Below are 25,772 nucleotides of genomic sequence, written 5' to 3' on the forward strand. Positions count from 1 at the left end.
TCTGTGTCAGTCTCTTTATCTGTCTGTGTCTGTTTGTTTTTCTGTCTGTTAGTCTCTTTTATCTGTCTGTATGTCTGTGTCAGTCTCTTTATTTGTCTGTGTCTGTCTGTCTGTTTTTCTGTCTGTCTGTCTGTATGTCTCTGTCAGTCTCTTTATCTGTCTGTGCCTGTCTCTGTTTGTCTATTAATTTATTATGTGGTTTTGACTTGGGGAAAGTCTTACACACCGTTTCCAGTGTTATTATCTCTGTCTGTATCTTTGTCTCTTTTATTTGTCTGTGTCTGTCTGTGTCGGTCTCTTTATCTGTCTGTGCCTGTCTCTGTCTGTGTCAGTCTATTTATCTGTCTGTGTCGGTCTCTTTATCTGTCTGTGCCTGTCGGTGTCGGTCTATTTATCTGTCTGTGTCTGTCTGTCTGTGTCAGTCTCTTTATCTGTCTGTGTCGGTCTCTTTATCTGTCTGTGCCTGTCTCTGTCGGTGTCGGTCTATTTATCTGTCTGTGTCTGTCTGTCTGTGTCAGTCTCTTTATCTGTCTGTGTCTGTCTGTGCCTGTCTCTGTCTGTCTATTAATTTATTATATGTGGTTTTGACTTGGGAAAGTCTTGCACACTGTTTCCAGTGTAATGTACGTAGTGGGGACCTGTAGTTTTAGGAAAGCCATACAAACCCTTTGGTAACAAATACACACATTTCACAGGTTTAGCATAGTGGGGACCTTGTCTAATAAGTGATGACTTGTAACTATTTTTTAAACAACTTTATTATAGCCTCCATGCAATGATAATGACAACATGACAGCCATAGAGAACTGCTCTGAGGATTCTGTAACTACTGCAGGCACTTCACGATTCACAGCTGAGGTATGTGTATTTATTATCTCTCTCTGTGTCTTTGTCTCTTTATTTGTCTGTCCGTCTGTGTCGGTCTCTTTATCTGTCTGTATTTCTGTCAGTCTCTCTATCTGTCTCTGTCTGTCTGTCTCTTTATCTGTCTGTGCCTGTCTCTGTCTGTGTCGGTCTCTTTATCTGTCTGTGCCTGTCTCTGTCTGTGTCAGTCTATTTATCTGTCTGTGTCGGTCTCTTTATCTGTCTGTGCCTGTCGGTGTCGGTCTATTTATCTGTCTCTGTCTGTCTGTCTGTGCCTGTCTGTCTGTTTCTCTGTCTGTCAGTCTCTATATCTGTCTGTGCCTGTCTCTGTCTGTGTCAGTCTCTTTTATCTGTCTGTGCCTGTCTCTGTCTGTGTTGGTTTCTTTTATCTGTCTGTCTGTGTCGGTCTCTTTATCTGTCTGTGCCTGTCTCTGTCTGTGTTGGTTTCTTTTATCTGTCTGTATTTCTGTCAGTCTCTCTGTCTGTCTGTGCCTGTCTCTGTCTGTGTTGGTTTCTTTTATCTGTCTGTCTGTGTCGGTCTCTTTATCTGTCTGTGCCTGTCTCTGTCTGTCTATTAATTTATTATATGTGGTTTTGACTTGGGAAAGTCTTGCACACTGTTTCCAGTGTAATGTACGTAGTGGGGACCTGTAGTTTTAGGAAAGCCATACAAACCCTTTGGTACCAAATACACACATTTCACAGGTGTAGCATAGTGGGGACCTTGTCTAATAAGTGATGACTTGTAACTATTTTTTAAACAACTTTTTTATAGCCTCCATGCAATGATGATGACAACATGACAGCCATAGAGAACTGCTCTGAGGATTCTGTAACTACTGCAGGCACTTCACGATTCACAGCTGAGGTATGTGTATTTATTATCTCTGTCTGTCTTTGTCTCTTTATGTGTCTGTGTCTTTCTGTCTGTGTCAGTCTCTTTATCTGTCTGTGCCTGTCTCTGTCTGTGTCAGTCTCTTTATCTGTCTGTGCCTGTCTCTGTGTCTGTCTGTCTATTATTATATGTGGTTTTGACTTGGGAAAGTCTTACACACCGTTTCCAGTGTTATTATCTCTGTCTGTGTATTTGTCTCTTTATATGTCTGTTTTTCTGTCTGTGTCAGTCTCTTTATCTGTCTGTGCCTATCTGTCTCTGTCTGTCAGTCTCTTTATCTGTCTGTGCCTGTCTCTGTCTTTGTCGGTCTCTTTTATCTGTCTGTATGTCTGTGTCAGTCTCTTTATCGGTCTTTGTCTGTCTGTGTCGGTCTCTTTATCTATCTGTGCCTGTCTGTGTCGGTCTCTTTATCTGTCTGTGCCTGTCTATTTCTGTCTGTCTATTAATTTATTACATGTGGTTTTGACTTGGGAAAGTCTTGCACACTGTTTCCAGTGTAATGTACGTAGTGGGGACCTGTAGTTTTAGGAAAGCCATACAAACCCTTTGGTAACAAATACACACATTTCACAGGTTTAGCATAGTGGGGACCTTGTCTAATAAGTGATGACTTGTAACTATTTTTTAAACAACTTTATTATAGCCTCCATGCAATGATGATGACAACATGACAGCCATAGAGAACTGCTCTGAGGATTCTGTAACTACTGCAGGCACTTCACGATTCACAGCTGAGGTATGTGTATTTATTATCTCTCTCTGTGTCTTTGTCTCGGTCTCTGTCTGACAGGGATTTTCTCCCTTCCACTTCATTTTCATATTTTTCTTTCTTTTTTGTCCTTAACAGCCTTTGGTTGATTATTCGGACAGCGAAGATGAGGTTTTGTGTTCTAAAATTATGACATCTTTTGAAAAGGTATTTATTTGTATATTTTCTTCCGTTTGTTTTTACCTGCCCCATACCTAAATTGCACTATTTTTAGCTCAATAATGTGAAGTAAATTTAAAAGGACAAATAAAAATTGAAAGAGGACCATCTTTTGGACCTTCTTAAAATCTGTTTTCTAAATGCAAGTTACTATTATGAATATCGTTTCACACCCATAAGACATTTGTTAATCTTCAGAACACTAATTAAAATATTTTTGATGAAATCCAAGTGCTTTCTTTCCCTCCATCTGAAGTTCGAATGGCAGGCAAAAGGTCATATTTCATAAAAATTATTATAATCTGTTTTCTGAAGATGAATAAGGGTCTTATGGGGATGAGTAATGTTAATGATAGAATTTTCATTTTTGGGGGAACTATCCCTTTAAATTGATAGACATGGATCGAGCATTTAACAAATGTTGATTTAATAGATACAGATTTTACACATTAATTATAAAGTGTAAAAAAGGCAACAGTTATTTTTCATTATATGATAAACATACTTTTTTCTAGATCATTTAAAACTTGTCATTCTGATGTTTTTTGTTTGTTTTTTTAGAGATCTGTGATTTGTGATGATTCGGATGATCTCTTTGAAAAGTCCAGTGTAAACAGTAAAGATGACCATACAGACATTAAAGATGACATCAGACAGAATCATGCATCATTTGCAATGAGTGAACAACATTCCGCTTGTACCACAGCATCCAAAAGAGCAAAAAACACCAGAGTAAGTGTTAATTACTTTAATAGCTTGGATAGAATAGAGTAGAGAATAGCCTATGATGGAGGATTAAATGAACTGAATGGTCATTGTCTTTCAAGGCTAGAGGGAAGATTGCTGAGTACTCAGATGGTTCGAGTGAAGATGAGTTATCTGTTAGTGAGGAGGAGTATATTCCTGACACATCAGAGAGTTACACATCAGATAGTAGCATGAGCTTTATTGCTTCACCAAAAGGTAAAGGAAAAAAGTTACAGACTTTGCCAGTCCGGACCAGTTCAGCTGTGAACAGAATCAAAAAGTTCAGCATTAAAAGCAGCGGTGACTTAGGGAGCTCCCAGAACCACGACATAGCCAAAGTTCCTGACACATCTTCCATTCTTGACAGCGCAGCATCAGTAGTTATCCCAGCTATAATTAAAAAGAGAGGTGGATTGAGAATGTACAGCAAAAAACAACAGTGCTTTTTTTGTGACGGTGCTTTTACAAAAATTTCTAGACACCTGGAACGAAAGCATAGAAATGAGGTAGAGGTAGCGAAAGCATTAAGTCATCCAAAGGGCTCAAAAGAAAGGAGGATGCAACTGGAGTATCTACGTAACAAAGGGAACTTTGCTTACAATAGTACTGTTATTAATACAGGTGCAGGACTGATGATTCCGCGGAAACTGCCCAAAAAGAACCTGGATGGGGAAAGTTTTATGCACTGCATTTACTGCAAAGGACTCTTCTTAAAGAAAACTCTGTGGCGACATGTCAAGGTTTGCAAATTCAAGCCTGGTGACGAGAAGCCGAAACCTGGAAAAACCCGTGTCCAGGTTCTTTGTGGCTTTGCACAACCTCCCCCACCAGGAGTAACTCATGGTGTTTGGAAGCTGTTAAATTCAATGAACCAGGACCGAGTGGCCCTTGAAACTAGAAATGACTGGTGCATTTTAGAGTTAGGAAAGCATCTTTACAACAAGTATGGATCAAGAGTTAAAATGCATGAACACATCCGCCAAAAGATGAGGGAGCTTGGAAGACTCCTAATATGTGCGAGAGAGGTTTCCCCACTTACATCTATTAAAGAGCTCATTCATCCCACAAACTTCATGCATACCATCAATGCAGTTAAAAGGGCTGCTGGCTACAATGAAGAGACCAATGTATTTGAAAAGGCTAGTGTGGCTGTGAAACTTGGACAGAGTCTGAACAAAATCGCAATGCTCATTGAGAGCCACTCTACTATTAGTGGAGATGAAGAGACAGGAAAAATTGCGAACAGCTTTATCAGTCTAGATGGCCTGAATACATTTCTTCAACAGCCTGGCGAACACTGGAGGAAGCAAAGTGGAATTCCCCACAATTACTTCCATTCACTGAAGATGTTAAACTCCTTCATATATATCTTGACGAGCAAGAGAAGACCTATCGCAAACTATTGTTAACACAGCCATCTTCTCAGCACTGGGCAAAACTGGCCAAGATCACGTTAACTCAGGTTATGCTTTTCAATCGTAGACGAGAAGGGGAAGTGTCACAAATGCCGTTGTCTGCATACATCTCCAGCAACCAATCGGAGGCTCATCCAGATATTAGCATGGCCCTCACAGATTTAGAAAATAAACTATGTCAGTACTTCAAGCGTGTAGAAATCAGAGGCAAAAGAGGCAGAAAGGTTCCTGTGCTTCTCACACCTTCCATGCAAGAATCAATCAGCCTGCTTATTGAAAATCGGAGTAGGTGTGGAATACCAAATGAAAATCCTTTCCTCTTTGCACGTCCATCTGCAATGACGTTTTTCAGAGGCTCTGATTGCATTCGAGAATTTGCTGTTGCATGCAGCGCAAAAAATCCTCAGACTCTTACTTCAACAAAGTTGAGGAAACAGATCGGGACACTTTCTGAAGTTCTTAATCTTAGCAACACAGAGCTAGATCAGTTGGCAGACTTTCTAGGCCATGACATTCGAGTTCATCGTCAATTTTACAGGTTACCCGAAGGCACCCTCCAACTGGCCAAAATTAGTAAAATTTTTCTGGCCCTCGAAAAAGGACGCTTGGCAGACTTCAAAGGGCGAAATCTTAATGAAATCAACATTGATCCAGAAGGTACTATACACTGTACACAACATGGGTTCAGATTTTGGGAATGCTTTGAATAACATTACCTTGTGTTTTAAATTATATATTTCTGTATTTTCTACCTTTAGAGGAAGTTACAGTGGACAGTGATTTGGAGGAGTCCCCTTCTAGTTTGAAAGGTAATGATTACATGTTGTCAGTTTGTTCCATTTATGTTTGCCCAATTAATGGGACATCGGTTGCCCATTTCTGAGTTCATGAGTTGGACTGATTCACGGAATGTCCGCAAAATACCCGTCTGCCGACTCTGAAACCCGGAAGCAGTTCAAGCGGATGATGTAGCACGTCGGCATTGTGTGATTATTGAGAGCGCAGAGAGAGAACAAAACAAAACGCTGTTTTGAAGCGAATTAGAAGCACAAAGCGAGGATTCAGCAGACGTGAGAAAGGCGTTTATAAAGCATATTGTGATGAGTGGGGCGGGGACCGAGGCGGGAACTGGCGGACAATCAAATAAAGACTTTAATTCCAAAATAAACACAAAACTCTTTTGTATCCTTCCAATCTCCTCCATGGGACTTGAGACCGGTGGGTTGAGCAAGTGTCGCTCATCTTCAATCACTCCACCGGCCTTGCTCCGTTCCCACGGCTCTCGGCCCCGCCCCACTCCTCACACATATTATATATATATATATACTTAGTGTTTATTGCTCTTTTGAAGCTGACAACTCAACCATCTGGAGTCTGTTGACGTACACTATATGCCGAAATTGTCACAGATGGGTCTGTTTCTTCCTCTTCTTATCACAGCACTCGCCCAAACCTGGCTCCTGATCAGGCACACCTGCACCCCATGAGCGCTCCAATTAACTCACTCATCAAGCCCCACATAAAAGCACACACCTCAGAATCATTCACCAACTGGTCTCGTAAACTCTACGTGGACTCTACCCTTGGTATCCTTATCCTAAGCAAGCTATTACCTACCTATGAATCTTACCACCTGTCTCCTTCCTCAGTGATCCCTTCCGTCTCCAGCTCAATTCTCCAGTCGAGGTGTCTGTTTCCCGTCAGTCCTGGTCTCCACTCTTCGTCTCTACGAGTCTCCTGTAAGGCAAGAAAGATCAAATTATTTCCTGGATCATCCTCTAGACGAATCTCAGTGCTGGCATACTCACCTGAACAATCTCCACTCAGCTCCTTTGCTGTCCTGTTGTTTAATAAACTTCGCTGTTGTTTACTTACCTCTTAGTCCGACCAGTGACCATTACAGAAGATCAAACCAATACAGAAGATGAGGCTTGAGCTGGCATCCATTAATGTGGACCCGAGGGATGGTGAGCATAGCCCTTCAGGAGCCACAATTTTTATCCTCCATGACGGCCAAGATCTAGAGGGTTTTGTGCAGGAGTTTGTGAATTATGGTCAACTCGCCGCATTAGGATGACCTTACCTTAATGGAGGGATTCTGGTGCAGGTTGAAGGAAGATATCCATCTCTTCATGCTGAGAGCTGATCCATGCTGGTCATTGAAGAATTACATTAACTTCGCGCTGTGGATCGCCAGATCAGACTTCACCGTGGACGAGGCGAATTCCCGTCCGCAGTCGTCACATGTGGCTGCCCCTCCGCTATCAGTTCCACCTGCTGTTCCCCAGCTGAGCTCGGATTTTCCAGCCGCCGGTGCCTCAAGTCCTGAATCACTGTCCGTGGCTCCGCTGTTCAGCCCGCACTCATGCCCGCCACCATCCATGGCCAACACGAGTCCGTAGCCGTCCACGGCTCTCTCAGGCTGGGTTCCATCTGTGGCAAAGTCTGTGCCGCTGACCAAAGCAAGATTAATGCCGCCAGAGGGTTCCATGGCAAGCCCCGTTAACATCAAGATGCCCGCACCTCGCAAGTCCCCTTTAAAGCCTGCTCCTCGGAAATAACCTCCCCTGTGGCCGATTCCCCAGAACTCACCCTAGTTTCTCCTGAGCACCCATCAGTTCCTGTAGGCAAACCAGGAGGGACACTTCTCCCGGAGTTCTCAGCTCCTCTCCTCCCCTCAGAGCCTTCATCTCCCTTGGCTCCACTGGTTCTGTCCAGCTCTCCTCCTCCAGAGCCTCCGCTGGTCCCGTCCAGCTCCGCTCCTCTAGAGTGTCCTTAAGTGCCAGCTTCTCCTGAGCGCCCACCAGAGCCCACTCCTCCTCAGCGCCCCCATGAACCTAAGACCCTGGACTTTCCCAAGAATATTTTTTTGGGGGGGGGGGGGGGGGGGCTATATAGCCATGGCTGAATTAAGGGTGGGTAGGCTATGGGCCAAGGTTATCATCCTTGAGCTGCCTGCTCCGCCATGGCCCCCCAGGTACCTGATCCGCCATGGCCTTCTGGATCTAGGCTATAGAATATGGATATAGGCTACATTATCCCATACATTTATTTATTTGTGGTGGTTGAAATTGCTAAATAAACACGAGCACTGCACATTTCAAAATTAATATTGATATCGGAATGATATCTTATAGACCGAAATTAAGAAATGTATTGTGATGTAAATTTTGGCCATATTGTCCTGCCCTGACCCTGACTGCACCTCAGGAACTTTGTATTCTTGAGATGACTGTCTTTTTGCTGCAGAGACTTGTCAATACTCAAGACTGGCTTAATTTTTACTTTCAGAATGCACCACAATATCATCACCGCAGCACACTGTTTGTGAGAACAGCACACTTCCAGAAGACCCAGTCTCCAAAAAAAAGAGAGGTATGATCATTTTACTTACACCTCACTTATTGCTGATTGTCCTGAAAAAAAATTTCCTTTTGCATCAGGATTCTATTTACAACATGTTTTTGACGCATTTTAGTATTCTAACTATGGGTGAGCCAATTAAAGGGATAGGTGCTGTTGATTTACTCTCCCTCAGTGCTCATGTATCCGCTGAGAGAGCAGCCTTAGCTCGGCTAGTGCTTCCCACATTTTCCGCTGACTCTGATGTCTGTGTAGTGATTAAGCAAGAGGTACACTTCGTTTTGGGTAGGCTATATCTAACATGCATTCGTGGTCTCATGAATCTATTAGTTGTTCCTGGTCGTCGTTTTGGCTGAGCACAAATTATGTTTAACTTTATATATTTATTCGGAATTTTACCAAATTAAAACTGACATTAACAAAAAGAGGCAGAGTTGTGCCTATGTCGTGCTTTCCCCCATACACCACGCCTACCAAGTAAGGGTACTATTGGCAGTGAAAGCACAAGCCTGATCAAGGTTACCTGTACCGAATCGAATTGAACTGTACTGAACTGTACTGTACCGTACCACTCATTTGCATAAGACCACTGGTTAATGCATTGTTGATGCAAGTGCTTCTCATGAGTAAAATGCTAATGTGTTCCCCCCACAGGTTACGTTAAGAAGACGGCCTGGAACAAACATGAGATACAGGCTGTGGAGAAGCATATGATGAGGTTTATTAACAACCGCAAAATTCCAGGAAAGGCGGACTGCATGAGGTGTAAAGAGGCGGAACCACTTGCACTTAAAAATAGAGAGTGGTCCACACTTAAATTTTACATCAAAAATCGAATCTCCGCTCTAAACAGAAAAGATCTGCCAAATTAATTGACACACTGGCAGATTTAATTGTTCACTGGTAGAAACAAGCTTTTATAGTTTTAAAACAAGCTTCCATAGTCACATGGTTATAACGCAATAGACCATCAGTTCCATATTATTGTATGGAAATGTAGATTGTTCTTTCGAAAATTAAGGTTTTAAATAACTTTTTTTCATCCTTGTCTGCTTCAAATGTATAATTGTTTTTCTATAAACGCAAGCATGGTAGACTTTCATGCTAAAGTTATTGTACTTGTTTTCAAAAACTTGAGAATGCAGTGTTTGTCATGAAGGGTTTTATTAATTAATATATTTTTTTAAACAACTAGTGTTTACTGTGAACATCTTCATGAAGGATTTATACTAATGTTTGTTGACGACTGAAACTTATGCTAATGTTTCTTGACTTGACTATTTTGACGTACTGATGTTATGAGTTTTGAAAATGTATGTCATATACTGTATAACACTTTTTTTACTAAACCTTTTAAAGTACTAACAGTTAATTTTGTTTCTACATATAAAACAAACATCGACAAAATCAATTAAAGCATGGAGCAAATTGTAGCTCCTGTTCTGTCTAAAGTACGCAGATTCTCTTTTGTGTGTGAGTTCGATCCCCACAATGACCAAAGACTGGTGTTGAGTGTGTTTAGATTCGATCCCCACAATGACCAAAGACTGGTGTTGAGTGTGTTTAGATGTGATCCCCACAATGACCAAAGACTGGTGTTGAGTGTGTGAGTCCAGTCCCCACAATGACCAAAGACTGGTGTTGAGTGTGTGAGTCCAGTCCCCACAATGACCAAAGACTGGTGTTGAGTGTGTGAGTCCAGTCCCCACAATGACCAAAGACTGGTGTTGAGTGTGTGAGTCCAGTCCCCACAATGACCAAAGACTGGTGTTGAGTGTGTGAGTCCAGTCCCCACAATGACCAAAGACTGGTGTTGAGTGTGTGAGTCCAGTCCCCACAATGACCAAAGACTGGTGTTGAGTGTGTGAGTCCAGTCCCCACAATGACCAAAGACTGGTGTTGAGTGTGTTTAGATGCGATCCCCACAATGACCAAAGACTGGTGTTGAGTGTGTTTAGATGTGATCCCCACAATGACCAAAGACTGGTGTTGAGTGTGTTTAGATGTGATCCCCACAATGACCAAAGACTGGTGTTGAGTGTGTTTAGATGCGATCCCCACAATGACCAAAGACTGGTGTTGAGTGTGTTTAGATGTGATCCCCACAATGACCAAAGACTGGTGTTGAGTGTGTTTAGATGTGATCCCCACAATGACCAAAGACTGGTGTTGAGTGTGTGAGTCCAGTCCCCACAATGACCAAAGACTGGTGTTGAGTGTGTTTAGATGCGATCCCCACAATGACCAAAGACTGGTGTTGAGTGTGTGAGTCCAGTCCCCACAATGACCAAAAACTGGTTGTGTGTTTGCCGGTCCCCAGATATACTCAATACCTGAAATGTCCCCACAAGTGACCACTGTGTCAGGTTTAGAATTTATTTAGTGAAATATTTGTAATCTGAAGAGATACTTTTAAAAAGGCTTTGTAGTTTTTGTCAAATATTTTTTTTTAGGTCTGTAGGATCATAGGAAAGGGTGGTCCCCACTATGTAGCAATCCTGACAGGTGACCCCCACAATGCACAAAAACAAGTGAGCGTGTGTGTGCGTGTGTATATGTGCTTATATATATGTGTGTGTGTGTATATGTGCTTATATATATGTGTGTGTGTGTGTGTATATGTGCTTCTATATGTGTGTGCGTGTGTATATGTGCTTATATATATATGTGTGTGTGTGTGTGTATATGTGCATATATATGTGTGTGTGTGTATATGTGCTTATATATATGTGTGTGTGTGTGTATATGTGCTTCTATATGTGTGTGCGTGTGTATATGTGCTTATATATATATGTGTGTGTGTGTGTGTATATGTGCATATATATGTGTGTGCGTGTATATATGTGCTTCTATATGTGTGTGCGTGTGTATATGTGCTTATATATATGTGTGTGCGTGTGTATATGTGCTTCTATATGTGTGTGCGTGTGTATATGTGCTTATATATATGTGTGTGTGTGTGTGTGTATATGTGCATATATATGTGTGTGTGTGTGTGTATATATATTTGTGCGTGTCTGTGTGTGTGTGTATATGTGCATATATATGTGTGTGTGTGTGTGTATATGTGCATATATTTGTGCGTGTGTGTGTGTATATGTGCATATATTTGTGCGTGTGTGTGTGTTTGTGTGTGTATATATATTTGTGCGTGTCTGTGTGTGTGTGTGTATATGTGCATATATATGTGTGTGTGTGTGTGTGTGTGTGTGTATATGTGCATATATATGTGTCTGTGTGTGCCTTGTGTCCGCGTGTGTGCACGTGTGCGTGTGTGTGTATACGTGCATAATATATAAATGTGTGTGTCTGTGTGTGTGTGTGTATATGTGCATATATATGTGTCTGTGTGTATATGTGCATATATATGCGTGTGTATGTGTGTGTTTGTGCACGTGTGTATATGTGAGTATATGTGCATATATACGTGTGTGTGTGTGTGTGTATATGTGCATATATATGTGTGAGTATGTGTGTGTGTGTACGTGTGTGTATATGTGCATTTATATGTGTGTGTGTGTGTGTGTATATGTGCTTATATATGTGCCTGTGTGTGTGTGCGCGTGTGTGTGTATATGTGTGTGTGTATATGTGCATAATATATATATGTGTGTGTGTGTATATGTGCATTTATATGTGTGCGCGTGTGTGTGTATATGTGTGTGTGTATATGTGCATAATATATATATGTGTGTGTGTGTGTATATGTGCATATATATGTGTCTGTGTGTGTGTGTGTGTATATGTGCTTATATATGTGTCTGTGTGTGTATATGTGCATATATGTGTGTGTGTGTTTGTATATATATATATATGTATATATGTGTGTGTGTGTGTGTATATGTGCATATGTATACGTGTGTTTGTGTGTAAATTAAGGCAACAGGTAGTCAATGATATCAGAAGAGACAAGATATAGTATAAATCTGAAGCAGATATATGAGTGCAGTTGTAGTGTTTAATGAATGAATGAACTGCACAGATACACCAGTGATGCAGTGTGTGTTATTTCTGTAATATGATTGTAGATTTCCATCATCAGTCACAAATACTCACTAAACTGAGCGCTGTAAGTGATCAAACCCAGCAGCAGCAGCAGATTCACCCTGATGAGAAACACAAGAGATGATGGAATGAGACAAACAGACTCTAGAAAGAGTTACAGCAAACTCTAAACATTCACTTTCACTTCACTTCAACATTTGTACATCTTAACTTAAATCTCACTAAACATGCTGTGGTTTAGGAAATTTAGACATACAGAATATAAAACTCGTGCAGAACTTATGATTTGGTTGTATTTGTGGTAAAACAATGTTTTTTTTGTAAAGGATATCTATGGAGGACGAGTGCAGTTAAACCAGGAAACGTGTTGGTAAAGTCAAGTGTTGCCAGGTCCACGGTTTTTCAGCGGAATTGAGCTACTTTAATTCTGTTACTTCGGGTTGAAGTGACCCCAATAACATGATATTTACCCCCGGAATGTGTTTTGGTCTCGTTTTGAGTGTTTTGGCAGAGTTTTTTTTTTTTGGGGGGGGGGGGGCGGGGGGGTCTTCCCTGAACAGCAAGAACTGATGAATCGTCGAGTGAAGACACGGTGTCAACATTCATCTTTCACATTAAGAACTAACATTTTTGAATAATACATTTTTATACATTACTAAAGTGTATCTAATCCTCAGATTGAGAATGGTCCAGATTCAGTCAAACCCAAAGTCCCAATACACAAGCAAGAGCTTTTAGAAGTTATTTTTCCTTCACCGATCCGAGTAATCATGGTAGAACAACTGAACATTTATATTAATAATCCCACTGTAAGATTATAATCATAATCATCATCGTATCCACATTAATGTTCATACAGCAGAGACAGACAATCCTTCACTAGCTTTAGTTTTACACAAACACAAAAACACTGCTATTACACAAAACACAAAAGTTGTCTCTCTATTAAAAAAAAACAACAACAACGAAAACGTACATGATAAATGTTCTGCATGTATGTTTCACAACTGTACCGCCAGGGATTTGTCGTTTACAAGATTGCGCCGACGAACCTGTGGTCTGCAACTTGCGCCGACGAACCTGTGGTTCTGCAACGAGGATGTGTGGGGCTGCACGAGGCTGTCTCCAGCTAGTCCATCGCCAGTTCCTTATTCGCCGAGCTATCCGTTCCACCTTAAAAATGCTGTAGTGACTTGTTCGCCATTGGTGGGAACGCTCACAAAAACGTCATATCTGTTTATGCAGTGGGGGGAAACAAACCATTCGAATTAACGCGCCGAGACCTTATATGGCGCTTGATCTTTGGGGGAAGTCGCGGCCTAGTGATTAGAGAGTATGACTCCTGACCCTAGGGCTAGGGTCCCGGGTTGGCGATACCACGACTTAGGTGCCCTTGAGCAAGGCCTTGAACCCCCAACTGCTCCCCGGGCACCACAGCATGAATGGCTGCCCGCTGCTCCGTGTGTGCGCGCGCACTTTTGGATGGGTTAAATGCAGAGCATGAATTCTGAGTAAGGGTCACCATACTTGGCTGAATGTGACGTCACTTATTTTACTTTTTGATTTTTGCTTGGTGTAGTAACAAAAAGTTGCTGTGTGGCGTTCTGTACCTCTAATAAGTAAAAAAAAAAAAAAACCTGAACTGAAGCTGTATATGACTGATAAACAGATGGGTACCACGGATAGACTACACTACTGTCATTAGTCCTGTCACCTGCACGGCTTACATCACCATCAAATAATCTCACTCCCTGATGATGTTGTAATCTATTAAAACATTTATTTCGTATTATTATATTCAATCCCTTACGAAAATTTGCCTTCATTGCTTTCAGTGGATAACTTTCTGCGTTAATATTCGGCCGCGAGGACACGAGATGTTTATCGTTATGAATTCACGTTCAAGAAGTCTCATTCGGCACACATCACGATACTTGCCATCAGTTCCACAGTTTGGGTGAGTAGTTGTAAATACGCCCTTTTATAACGCCGGTTATAAAATGTATTCTGTCTTCTTTATTAATCAGATGAGCGCCATATGTTTAATCGTTGTATTATATCGGTCATCCGCGGCTGTCTTTGAGTTTCATTGTGTTAACTAAATGAACACAGCTGCTAACTAGTGTGATTAAACTCTATCGGTCACGTGACGTGCCATAGACCTTCCATACGTTTAATATTAATTTCAGGTTCAATGATGTAAGTTGTATCTGTAGTAAAATCATGGTAATCACGACACTTACAATAGTAACAAATGAAATTTGAAGTTAAAACACAGTAAACGGGACATTTGCCATGTTTTTACCACAGTAACTGTAGTTTTACTATAGTATATTAATGGTACAATAATCACCAGACTATGTTTGTATCACTGTAATGTTAGTGTTTTTATGTGCTTTTATATGACAGATATCACAGTAATCATATGTACTGTACCATGCTTTTAATGTAAAAATAATTAAATAAAAAAAAAATTCATATCAGTTTATATCTTAAATATTTTGCTCACAGATCATTATTAACATTCTGTATATAATTCAATCTTATTTTCTCTCCCCTTTTTTATTATTTGTATTTTTATTTTAAGATGAAAAGACATGAAGGAAGCAGTCAGCCCAGTGGTGTTTCTGGAGAGGTATTCCTTCAGAAATGGAGAAGACAGAAAGCTGCAGAGGCAGACATTTGCAGCAGTAAGTTTGTGATATTTTTACCCTTTTATCAAAATTTCCTGCTGTTATTATTTGTCCAGCATTTGTTGTTTCTTAAACTGCTGCAGTGTCCAAATACCCACACATGCCATCTTTGCACTTGACCACATGATTACTTATTTGACGTATTTCCTGTATTTGGCCCAAGCGTTCTAGTGAGCATGATGACCACAAGTGTGTCGAACGTTTCATGACCTGATGACTGTGTTTCCCAATCCTGGTCCTGGAGATCCCCAACACTGCACGGTTTTGGTGTCTCTCTTATCTGACAAACACACTTTTGAGGTGTTGGAGACTTCACTGATGAGCTGATGAGCTGAATCAGGTGTGTTTGATCAGGGAGACATCTCAAACCAACAAATCTCTGTTGGGCAGAGATGGGACCAAGTCACACATGTGCAAGTCTCAAGTAAGTCTCAAGTCTTAACCTTCAAGTCTCAAGTAAGTCCCAAGTATTTTTTTCTTGGGCAAGTCAAGTCAAGTCACAAGTTATGTCAAGTCAAGTCAAGTCCTGTAGTAAGTCAAGTCAAGTCACCTTATTATTGTAATTTTACCTGCAGAATCTGATCTTAATAAAGTTAAAAGACAAGATATAAGTAACTGTCAGTAAATTAAAATAATTTGGATTTGCATCGTAAATACTCATGTTCAGTAAACATGGAATCAAACAAAATTGTAACTTCATAAAATTATTTATTTTTCACTTCTGCCAACAGTGTTTGAAATGTTTTCATGTACATTGAGTCCATAAAACAAATAACAGCTAAACATCCAACAGACTCCTCTCTGAACACCTCTCTCTCTCTCTCTCTCTCTCTGTAACACGACTGACATGACATTCAGCCAAGTATGGTGACCCATACTCAGAATTTGTGCTCTGCATTTAACCCATCCGAAGTGCACACACACAGAGCAGTGAACACACACACACACTGTGAGCACACACCCAGAGCAGTGAACACACACACACACTGTGAACACACACCCAGAGCAGTGAACACACACACACACACTGTGAACACACACCCGGAGCAGTGGGCAGCCATTTATGCTGCGGCGCCCGGGGAGCAGTTGGGGGTTCGATGCCTTGCTCAAGGGCACCTAAGTCGTGGTATTGAAGGTGGAGAGAGAACTGTACATGCACTCCCCCCACCTACAATTCCTGCCGGCCCGAGACTCAAACTCACAACCCTTCGATTGCAAGTCCGACTCTCTAACCATTAGGCCACAACTTCCCCTCAAACACAGTTTACATACAACATTAAACTTCCTTACATTTCTCCTCTCTCTCAAGTTCAAGTTGCTTTATTGGCATGACATTTGAGTTACAGTATTGCCAAAGCATTTAGATACAGAATAAAATATAAAATATGATTACAATAAAATACAATACAATCAAAATAGCAGCAGCAGATAATATTTCTAATATTAATAATAGTAATTATATACAATTAAGAATATCAAATAAAACAGTTGAATATAATAAATGATCCCTTTCGTATGGTGTGTATGGTGTATAAATATTTAGCAGCTATTGTGACTGCCGTCTCATTCTCTCCAAGTATATAGAGTAGTTTCTCTGAGTCATTTAGAGACAAGAATGAAGGATTCAAAGCTTCAAACTGTGGGAAGATTGTTTCTCTTGTAGTGCTGTATTTGGGAAGTGTTTCTCATCCTCTGTTTGATTCAGCTCACAGTGTTTGCACAGTCTCTCTTCTCTCGGTAGCCAGGATCTTTTATGTCTACCAATCTCTATTTCCAAATCATGATCACAGAGTCGATATTTTGAAAGGATTTGTCTTTCTTTTAATTGCTTGAGTGATAAGTAATTTGCCAGTTTTGTGGTTCTGTTTAGGGCCGAATAACACTGGAGTTTGGTTTGGAGCTCAAATTCATTTTTTCATTTTTCATCATAATTATACTTCAGATTTTTCTCAATTATTTTCTGAATGTTGGGGTTGTGATTGGAGTCAGACTCAGTTTGGGTTTCCTTCATCAGGTGAAGCACGAGTGTGTTTCTCTCTCTCTCTCACACACACAAACACACACACACACACACACACACACACACACACACTCTATCTCTCTCTCTCTCTCTCTCTCTCTCTCTCTCTCTCTCTCTCTCTCTCTCTCTCTCTCTCTCAGAGTATATCCGTAAGTCATTATCTCTATTACAAGGTATTGCACTTGCAAAATATAAGAATCGAGAGTCTTGTCTGCAAGCCGAGTATGATGTGGCCTATCCCACCATGTATGCGCCACCGGTATGCGCGCTCATAATGGAAGCAACGCGGTCGTGACGCACACGCGGTGCAACACACTCGTTTTTTCCAATCGCGTCCGCACCGCGTCGAGTTGAAAACATCTCAACTTTTCAGAGAGCCGCAAGCGCACCGCTAGTTATGTGACAAGAACCAACCAATCAGCTTCATCCTTTCCCGTAACAACGTTGAAAGCTCAGCCAAGATGAAGGAACAGTTGATCATAGCTGTATATGGATTGCCATTTTTAAATAAATTTAGTAGCAGAGCTACTGCAAGCGATTTTTAGTGCTGCAAATCCATTTATCCTTTGCTCGTCATGGAGAGAGCGCGTCATGGTTGCTTAGCAACAGCAGACACCTCAGGGGCGCAACTGCCCGAGCGCTTTGGAAACAAGGAGAAAGCGGCGCGCCTAGCGATTTCCACGCGTTTTTAGGCGCGAATTATTGACGACAAAAGCGATGACCCTCGGTACCCCTCAAGCTGAGATGTTGATGTGATGTGATATCTGATCTAAGTGGCCGTGGTGTGCGTAAGGTAGAGAGGGCATGACTGATGATAGTGTCCTGGTCCAGTCATGACAACGCGATTCTCAGCCTGCGCTCCAGCTGAGTAATCAATTTTATTTTTAAAAATAATTTATATATTTTATATTCAAACTGAAAACATGATGTGATTAACACTCAAGTCATTCAAGTCATCCTGTCTCAAGTCAAGTCAAGTCCTGAGTCTTTAACTTCCAAGTCCGAGTCAAGTCTCAAGTATTTTATTTTTTGTCAAGTCAAGTCACAAGTCCTAAAAATAGCGACTCGAGTCGACTCGAGTCCAAGTCACCAAGTCACAAGTCCCCATGTCTGGTGTTGGGGTTCTTCAGAATCAGGATTGGGAACCATTGCCTTATGGGACACACTTAAGTGTTTACAGAGATTTTTAATATCTAATTAGTATTATCAATATTTCACATACTGTACATTGGACAGCTTTCCGTGACCTCTTGTAAGATCTCGGCAAAAAGTCTGACGATTTATTCCAAAACATGATGCATGATGGGATACACTAAGCGTTGAATAGCGCTCCGGAGCAGTATTGGAGAGGTTTAATGTGTGTTAAGGACGCTGCGCTTTGGCATTATTAAGACTGAGAACAGTCTTGTGCACACACTCTCAAGTGGCCAAGACTGCAAGTATTTGGACAGGGTCAAAGTCTTAAAAATGAACCCTAAACACAGTCGCACATCACAGTCTTAATAATTCAGTTTAACACTTGTATGATATTGTACAAGCCCCAGGACTGTCTCAGACTGTCTCATCTGACACTATCAAAAAAATTCATATGAACATAGCTTGCTATTAATTACTTTCTTTTAATAATGGATGCATTTATCATTTAATGATACAGCATCTTTACAGAGGCTGCTTTTATGGTCTAAAAAACCCACAGTAATTTATAAGTTGCATGTAACGTAATATTTCCTTCCTTTCTGTCTTACAGGATTGTTTGCAGATAAAGCTGTCCTTCTTTTTCAGGTCTACAATATCGAGCTCAACAGCTCTTTTAAGAGCCATCCCTCACAAACGAAAATGTATAAAAGGCTCCATTACCTTGTATCTTACGTTGTGGCCCTGTAGAAGCAGTTTTTGTAAAAATAGGCTAACGATTGCATCATAACCAGCGACTCTCTGTTGCACAGTATAGAGATTACCATATGGACAGGAGGAGAAGCTCGCAGGCAATCTTTTACGGTCTATGAGGCTATCATGGGGACGTGGAGGCATGAAGTCAAGGGAGATAATTAATCAGAATACTTACCAAAATTTGCTCCTGTTCACGCTCGCTTTCTCTGCAAGATTCGGTGGGTGATTCAGATTTCTCTTGGCACAGTTGTCAGACAGGTTGCTCACGTGACCCACTTCACTTGTCTCTGTTGAATACAATGATGTCGCTGTGTCCTTTTCTTTTACTGTCTATGTATAAAATGGATAGAAGGTATATGGCACGTCACGTGATCGATAGAGCTTAATCACACTAGTTAGCAGCTGTGTTCATTTACTTAAAAACAATGAAACTCAAAGACAGCCGCGGATGACCGATATAATACAACGATTAAACATATGGCGCTAATCTGATTAATAAAGAAGACAGAATACATTTTATAACAGGCATTAAAAGGGCGTATTTACAACTACTCTGAATGAGTACTCTTCTCTGTGTGCTGAATAAGACTTTTTGAACGTGAATTCATAGCGATAAAACATCTCATGCCCTCGCGTCCGAATATTGACAACAAAAGTTTCCCACTGAAAGCAATGAAGGTCATAGTGCGTCGATATTGTGCCGCGGAGAGGCACATTTTGCATCTTCATATGACACTAGAGGCGCTTGACCATGCTTCAGGTTCCCTTTCATAGGTCACTTCGATGCTGCAATGAAGTCATCACCTTGAGAACACCTATGGTGTGACGAATGTCTGAAGCCCTTATATCATGACGGCAATTTATTGGCCGAATAGCGCTCAGCACCGCCCTAACACGCACGTGAGTGAGCTAAATCAGAGTGCTGCGCACTATTTCATCAGATTTTCATTCCTTCAGGAAGCGAATCATCTGTCACCCGTAGGAAAGCGTTTTTGTCATGTTCTCGGCTATCGTTATTACTTCTAAGAGCAGTTTACTCCTCTTCAGCGGACACGATGAGCTTCAGAAGATGCGTTGAGCCGTGTGACAGGTTCATCGCAGAAGGGGACACTCACGAAAGGGGCGTGCTATGTTTGGGCTTTCACCATGCTCAGGCAGCGCTTAGCGGCCTTTCTGACTGTCAACACTGCGATAGCCTATGGCTAAAAGTATTACGCTCGAGGCTCGCGGCCTTCTCTAGAGGAGTAGGCCCCGCGTCTAACCCCCTGCTACCCTGTTTCTACGGTTGCCGAGGCGCCGCATGAGACGGCTGCTTGGGGCGACGCATGCGAGCTGGCGCCCATGGTGAGTGGGACGACAGAGTTTTCTCCTTCTCTCTCACTCTCCCCAGGACGTGTGCAAGTGCTCGAAGAGCGTTTTAGAGAGCCCGTTGTCTTTATCAATGATGATATTAGGCCTACCCCAGAAGCTCGCGATGAGATGTCCTTCGGTTGTACACCATGTGATGAAGACATGCTCTCTACAGCGGCCTCCGATTCAGAGGGCTTTTTGGGCGAAGAGTGCAGATCTCTCCCTCCGAGCGGACAAGAGAAACGCACTTCCCCATCTTACAGCGAGCTTTTAGAAGTCGTGACACGTGCTGCGGATGAATTGGGGTTAGAGTTTGACTTTGATAGTTCACTTTTATTTTATATCCGTGAGTGCAGCACACCTGCAAAGCGTTAGCACTCGTTAGCTTGTCATTAGCGTTTTCATTCGAACCTATCGCTGTTTCCTTTTCTCCTCTCCCTCGCTCTAGTTTTTCACAAGTTCATCAAACAACCGCAGCAAGAATATTTCATCAAGCACAGTGAGTAATGGCTTCTCCCATCATTGTTACTTGCACCTCTTGCCACATGTACAGTTTATCTATCTCTGTCGCTGATGAGGGATTCACATGTGATAAATGTAGGGAAATAGTTAGGCTGACAGAGAAGATTTCAGAATTAGAGACACGCATCCAAACTTTAATTGAGGACAGTAAGAATGTTAGGGCTCTAGATACGGCTTTGGATGCGTCTAGCTCAGGGATTCCTGTACATTGTTCGGTTCCGGAAACAGAGCCCCTGCAGCAGGGCAACTGGGTGACGGTGAGGCAGCGTAGTCGTGGGTCAAAACACCGCTCTTCTGTTCCGATCAAAACATTAAACAGGTTCTCCCCACTCAGTGATGCACCCACTGAGAAACCTGATGAAAGTGCTCTAGTTATTGGTGATTCTATTGTACGGAACGTGAATATAGAGACACCAGCCACCATAGTCAAATGTTTACCGGGAGCCAGAGCGCCTGACATCTTGGCAAATTTAAAAGTGCTGGCTAATGCTAAACGTAAATACAGTAAGATTGTTATTCATGCCGGCGCTAATGATGTTCGACTTCGCCAGTCGGAGATCACTAAAAATAACATTAAAGAGGTGTGTGAACTTGCAAGCACGATGTCAGACACTGTAATATGCTCTGGTCCCCTCCCTGCTTACCGTGGTGATGAGATGCATAGCAGATTGTCATAACTCAATGGCTGGATGTCTAAGTGGTGCCCACAGAATAACATAGGTTTCATAGACAATTGGACGAGCTTTTGGGGCAGACCTGACCTGTTTAAAAGAGATGGTCTTCATCCCTCCTGGGGTGGCGCCACTCTTCTCTCTAGAAATATGGCAAATAGTCTTAGTGTTTATACTTGACTAACTGGGGCCCAGGTCAGGAAGCAGACAGACTGGCTAAACCGACCGTCTGCTAGCTGCCTCCCGTCACAGAGGTCAGTTAATTCTCAGCACATAGAGACTCTTTCACCTAGATATCACACTATAGAGACTGTGTCTGTTCCCCGAACTAGAAAATACAAAAAACGTCCAAACCAAGTTAAGATTAACAATTTAATTGAGGTTCAACAAATAAAAAACAGAAGCAATATGGATAAACAAATGATAAAGCTTGGCTTATTGAATATCAGATCCCTTTCTATGAAAACACTTTTTGTAAATAATATAATCACTGATCATAATATAGATGTACTCTGTTTGACAGAAACCTGGCTAAAACCTGATGATTACATTATTTTAAATGAGTCCACCCCCCAAGATTACTGTTATAAACATGAGCCACGTCTAAAAGGCAAAGGTGGAGGTGTTGCTTCAATTTATAACAACGTTTTCAGGATTTCTCAGAGGGCAGGCTTCAAGTATAACTCGTTTGAAGTAATGGTACTTCATATAACATTATCCAAAGAAACAAATGTTAATGATAAATCCCCTGTTATGTTTGTACTGGCTACTGTATACAGGCCACCAGGGCACCATACAGACTTTATTAAAGAGTTTGGTGATTTTACATCCGAGTTAGTTCTGGCTGCAGATAAAGTTTTAATAGTTGGTGATTTTAATATCCATGTTGATAATGAAAACGATGCATTGGGATCAGCATTTATAGACATTCTGAACTCTATTGGTGTTAGACAACACGTTTCAGGACCTACTCATTGTCGAAATCATACTCTAGATTTAATACTGTCACATGGAATTGATGTTGATGGTGTTGAAATTATTCAGCCAAGTGATGATATCTCAGATCATTATTTAGTTCTTTGCAAAATTCATATAGCCAAAATTGTAAATTCTACTTCTTGTTACAAGTATGGAAGAACCATCACTTCTAACACAAAAGACTGCTTTTTAAGTTATCTTCCTGATGTAACCAAATTCCTTAGCATATCCAAAACCTCAGAACAACTTGATGATGTAACAGAAACTATGGACTCTCTCTTTTCTAGCACTTTAAATAAAGTTGCTCCTTTACGCTTAAGGAAGGTTAAGGAAAACAGTTTGACACCATGGTATAATGAGCATACTCGCAGCCTAAAGAGAGCAGCCCCGAAAAATGGAGCGCAGCTGGAGGAAAACAAAACTAGAGGTATTTCGTATTGCTTGGCGGGAAAGTAACATATCCTACAGAAAAGCATTAAAAACTGCTAGATCTGATTACTTTTCTTCTCTTTTAGAAGAAAACAAACATAACCCCAGGTATTTATTCAATACAGTGGCTAAATTAACGAAAAATAAAGCCTCAACAAGTGTTGATATTTCCCAACACCACAGCAGTAATGACTTTATGAACTACTTTACTTCTAAAATCGATACTATTAGAGATAAAATTGCAACCATTCAGCCGTCAGCTACAGTATCACATCAGACAGTGCACTATAGACCCCCTGAGGAACAGTTCCACTCATTCTCTACTATAGGAGAGGAAGAATTGTATAAACTTGTTAAATCATCTAAACCAACAACATGTATGTTAGACCCTATACCATCTAAGCTCCTGAAAGAGGTGCTTCCAGAAGTCATAGATCCTCTTCTGACTATTATTAATTCCTCATTGTCATTAGGACATGTCCCCAAAACCTTCAAACTGGCTGTTATTAAGCCTCTCATCAAAAAACCACAACTTGACCCCAAAGAACTAGTTAATTATAGACCAATCTCGAATCTCCCTTTTCTGTCCAAGATACTAGAAAATGTGGTATCCACACAATTATATTCCTTCTTAGAGAAAAATGGTATATGTGAGGATTTCCAGTCAGGATTTAGACCGTATCATAGTACTGAGACAGCTCTCCTTAGAGTTACAAATGATCTGCTCTTATCATCTGATCGTGGGTGTATCTCTCTATTAGTTTTATTGGATCTTAGTGCTGCATTTGACACAATTGACCACAACATTCTTTTGCATAGACTTGAATACTTTGTTGGCATCAGTGGAAGTGCATTAGCATGGTTTAAATCGTACTTATATGACCGCCATCAGTTCGTAGCAGTGAATGAAGATGTATCCTATCGATCACAAGTGCAGTATGGAGTACCTCAAGGCTCAGTACTAGGGCCGCTACTCTTCACGCTTTATATGTTACCCTTGGGAGATATCATCAGGAAACATGGTGTTAGCTTTCACTGTTATGCTGATGATACTCAGCTCTATATTTCTTCGCAGCCCGGTGAAACACACCAATTTGAAAAACTAATGGATTGCATAGTCGATATAAAAAACTGGATGACGAGTAATTTCTTACTGCTAAATTCTGAAAAAACAGAGGTGTTAATTATAGGACCTAAAAACTCTGCTTGTAATAACCTAGAACACTGTCTAAGACTTGATGGTTGCTCTGTCAATTCTTCGTCATCAGTTAGGAACCTAGGTGTGCTACTTCATCGCAATCTTTCCTTAGAAAGCCACATTTCTAGCATTTGTAAAACGGCATTTTTCCATCTCAAAAATATATCTAAATTACGGCCTATGCTCTCAATGTCAAATGCAGAAATGTTAATCCATGCATTTATGACCTCAAGGTTAGATTATTGTAATGCTTTATTGGGTGGTTGTTCTGCACGCTTAGTAAACAAACTACAGCTAGTCCAAAATGCAGCAGCAAGAGTTCTTACTAGAACCAGGAAGTATGACCATATTAGCCCGGTCCTGTCAACACTGCACTGGCTCCCTATCAAGCATCGCATAGATTTTAAAATATTGCTTATTACTTATAAAGCCCTGAATGGTTTAGCACCTCAGTATTTGAATGAGCTCCTTTTACATTATAATCCTCTACGTCCGCTACGTTCTCAAAACTCAGGCAATTTGATAATACCTAGAATATCAAAATCAACTGCAGGCGGCAGATCCTTTTCCTATTTGGCGCCCAAACTCTGGAATAACCTACCTAACATTGTTCGGGAGGCAGACACACTCTTGCAGTTTAAATCTAGATTAAAGACCCATCTCTTTAACCTGGCATACACATAACATACTAATATGCTTTTATTATCCAAATCCGTTAAAGGATTTTTAGGCTGCATTAATTAGGTAAACCGGAAACACTTCCCATAACACCCTATGTACTTGCTACATCATTAGAAGAATGGCATCTACGCTAATATTTGTCTGTTTCTCTCTTGTTCCGAGGTCACCGTGGCCACCAGATCCAGTCTGTGTCCAGATCAGAGGGTCACTGCAGTCACCCGGATCCAGTACGTATCCAGACCAGATGGTGGATCAGCACCTAGAAAGGACCTCTACATCCCTGAAAGATCCCGCTGTCGCCTCTAGCTTGCTTAGTTGGGGACACTTCATCTACAGCGATATCGTTGACTTGATTGCAAATAAATGCACAGACACTATTTAACTGAACAGAGATGACATAACTGAATCCAATGATGAACTGCCTTTAACTATCATTTTTGCATTATTGACAAGGTTTTCCTAATGAATGTTGTTCAGTTGCTTTGACGCAATGTATTTTGTTTAAAGCGCTATATAAATAAAGGTGACATTGACATTTGTTAGTTTTGCTGCTGTTTATCATATCAGAACTTTTAACAATACATTTATCTATGAACTCCTCTTTATTTAATCAAGTTATGCCCCCCCCCCCATTTTTTTTTTTTTTTTTTACAAAAAATCTGTTATTTATTCCCCCGAAAAAGTGTTATACTTCAAGGTTATTTTATTAAGCATACTTAAGTAAAGTTCAAGTATATTTTTTTGTTTACTTTATATAGTAAATATACAAATATCAGTGTTCTAGTAGTATACTTGTAAGTGTACTGTTTCAATACTCCTTGGGACTAAATTGGCCCAATTTCTAGTATATAAAAGTATACCTTAAGTATAACAGTAGCAAACTTTGAGTACACAACTAGTTTACCTCTATGTTTGTAGTTTGTACTGCAGTTATACTAAAAGTTAACTTATAGGTACACTGATAGTTTACTAATTAAATACTTTGTACACTTTGAAGTATAGTCTAGTACTAGTTTAGTAGTTTTATATTGCAAGTATACTCATAAGTTTTCTTTAAGTGAACTTTACATCACACTTTAAGTATACTACTATACTTATTATATACTATTATATAATATACTAT

At 40.8% G+C, this 25,772-nt stretch overlaps 1 protein-coding gene and 1 long non-coding RNA gene across 2 annotated transcripts in view; one reads left to right on the plus strand and one right to left on the minus strand.

Annotated features, from left to right (window-relative positions):
- The window catches only part of LOC132104602 (uncharacterized), a 52,255-nt gene that overhangs the window by 11,656 nt on the left and 14,827 nt on the right, over positions 1–25,772 (minus strand). The gene's annotated exons all lie outside the window — the stretch shown is intronic.
- Positions 4,689–6,336, plus strand: LOC132104807 (uncharacterized). Its single transcript, XM_059510342.1, has 3 exons — positions 4,689–5,506; positions 5,608–5,658; positions 6,290–6,336. Exons 1-3 carry the CDS (start codon positions 4,900–4,902, stop codon positions 6,334–6,336), a joined length of 705 nt encoding a protein of 234 aa, XP_059366325.1. The 5' UTR covers positions 4,689–4,899.

Source organism: Carassius carassius, chromosome 25 (genome assembly GCF_963082965.1).
Source record: "Carassius carassius chromosome 25, fCarCar2.1, whole genome shotgun sequence".
Classification (NCBI taxonomy): domain Eukaryota; kingdom Metazoa; phylum Chordata; class Actinopteri; order Cypriniformes; family Cyprinidae; genus Carassius; species Carassius carassius.

Bases quoted from the DNA above. Each gene is read 5' to 3' on its own strand.
- LOC132104807 (XM_059510342.1), top strand. From the start codon at position 4,900: ATGCTTTTCAATCGTAGACGAGAAGGGGAAGTGTCACAAATGCCGTTG. The intron at 5,507-5,607 runs GTACTATACACT...TTCTACCTTTAG, and splicing joins AATCAACATTGATCCAGAAG to AGGAAGTTACAGTGGACAGT. The intron at 5,659-6,289 runs GTAATGATTACA...TTCTTATCACAG, and splicing joins GTCCCCTTCTAGTTTGAAAG to CACTCGCCCAAACCTGGCTC.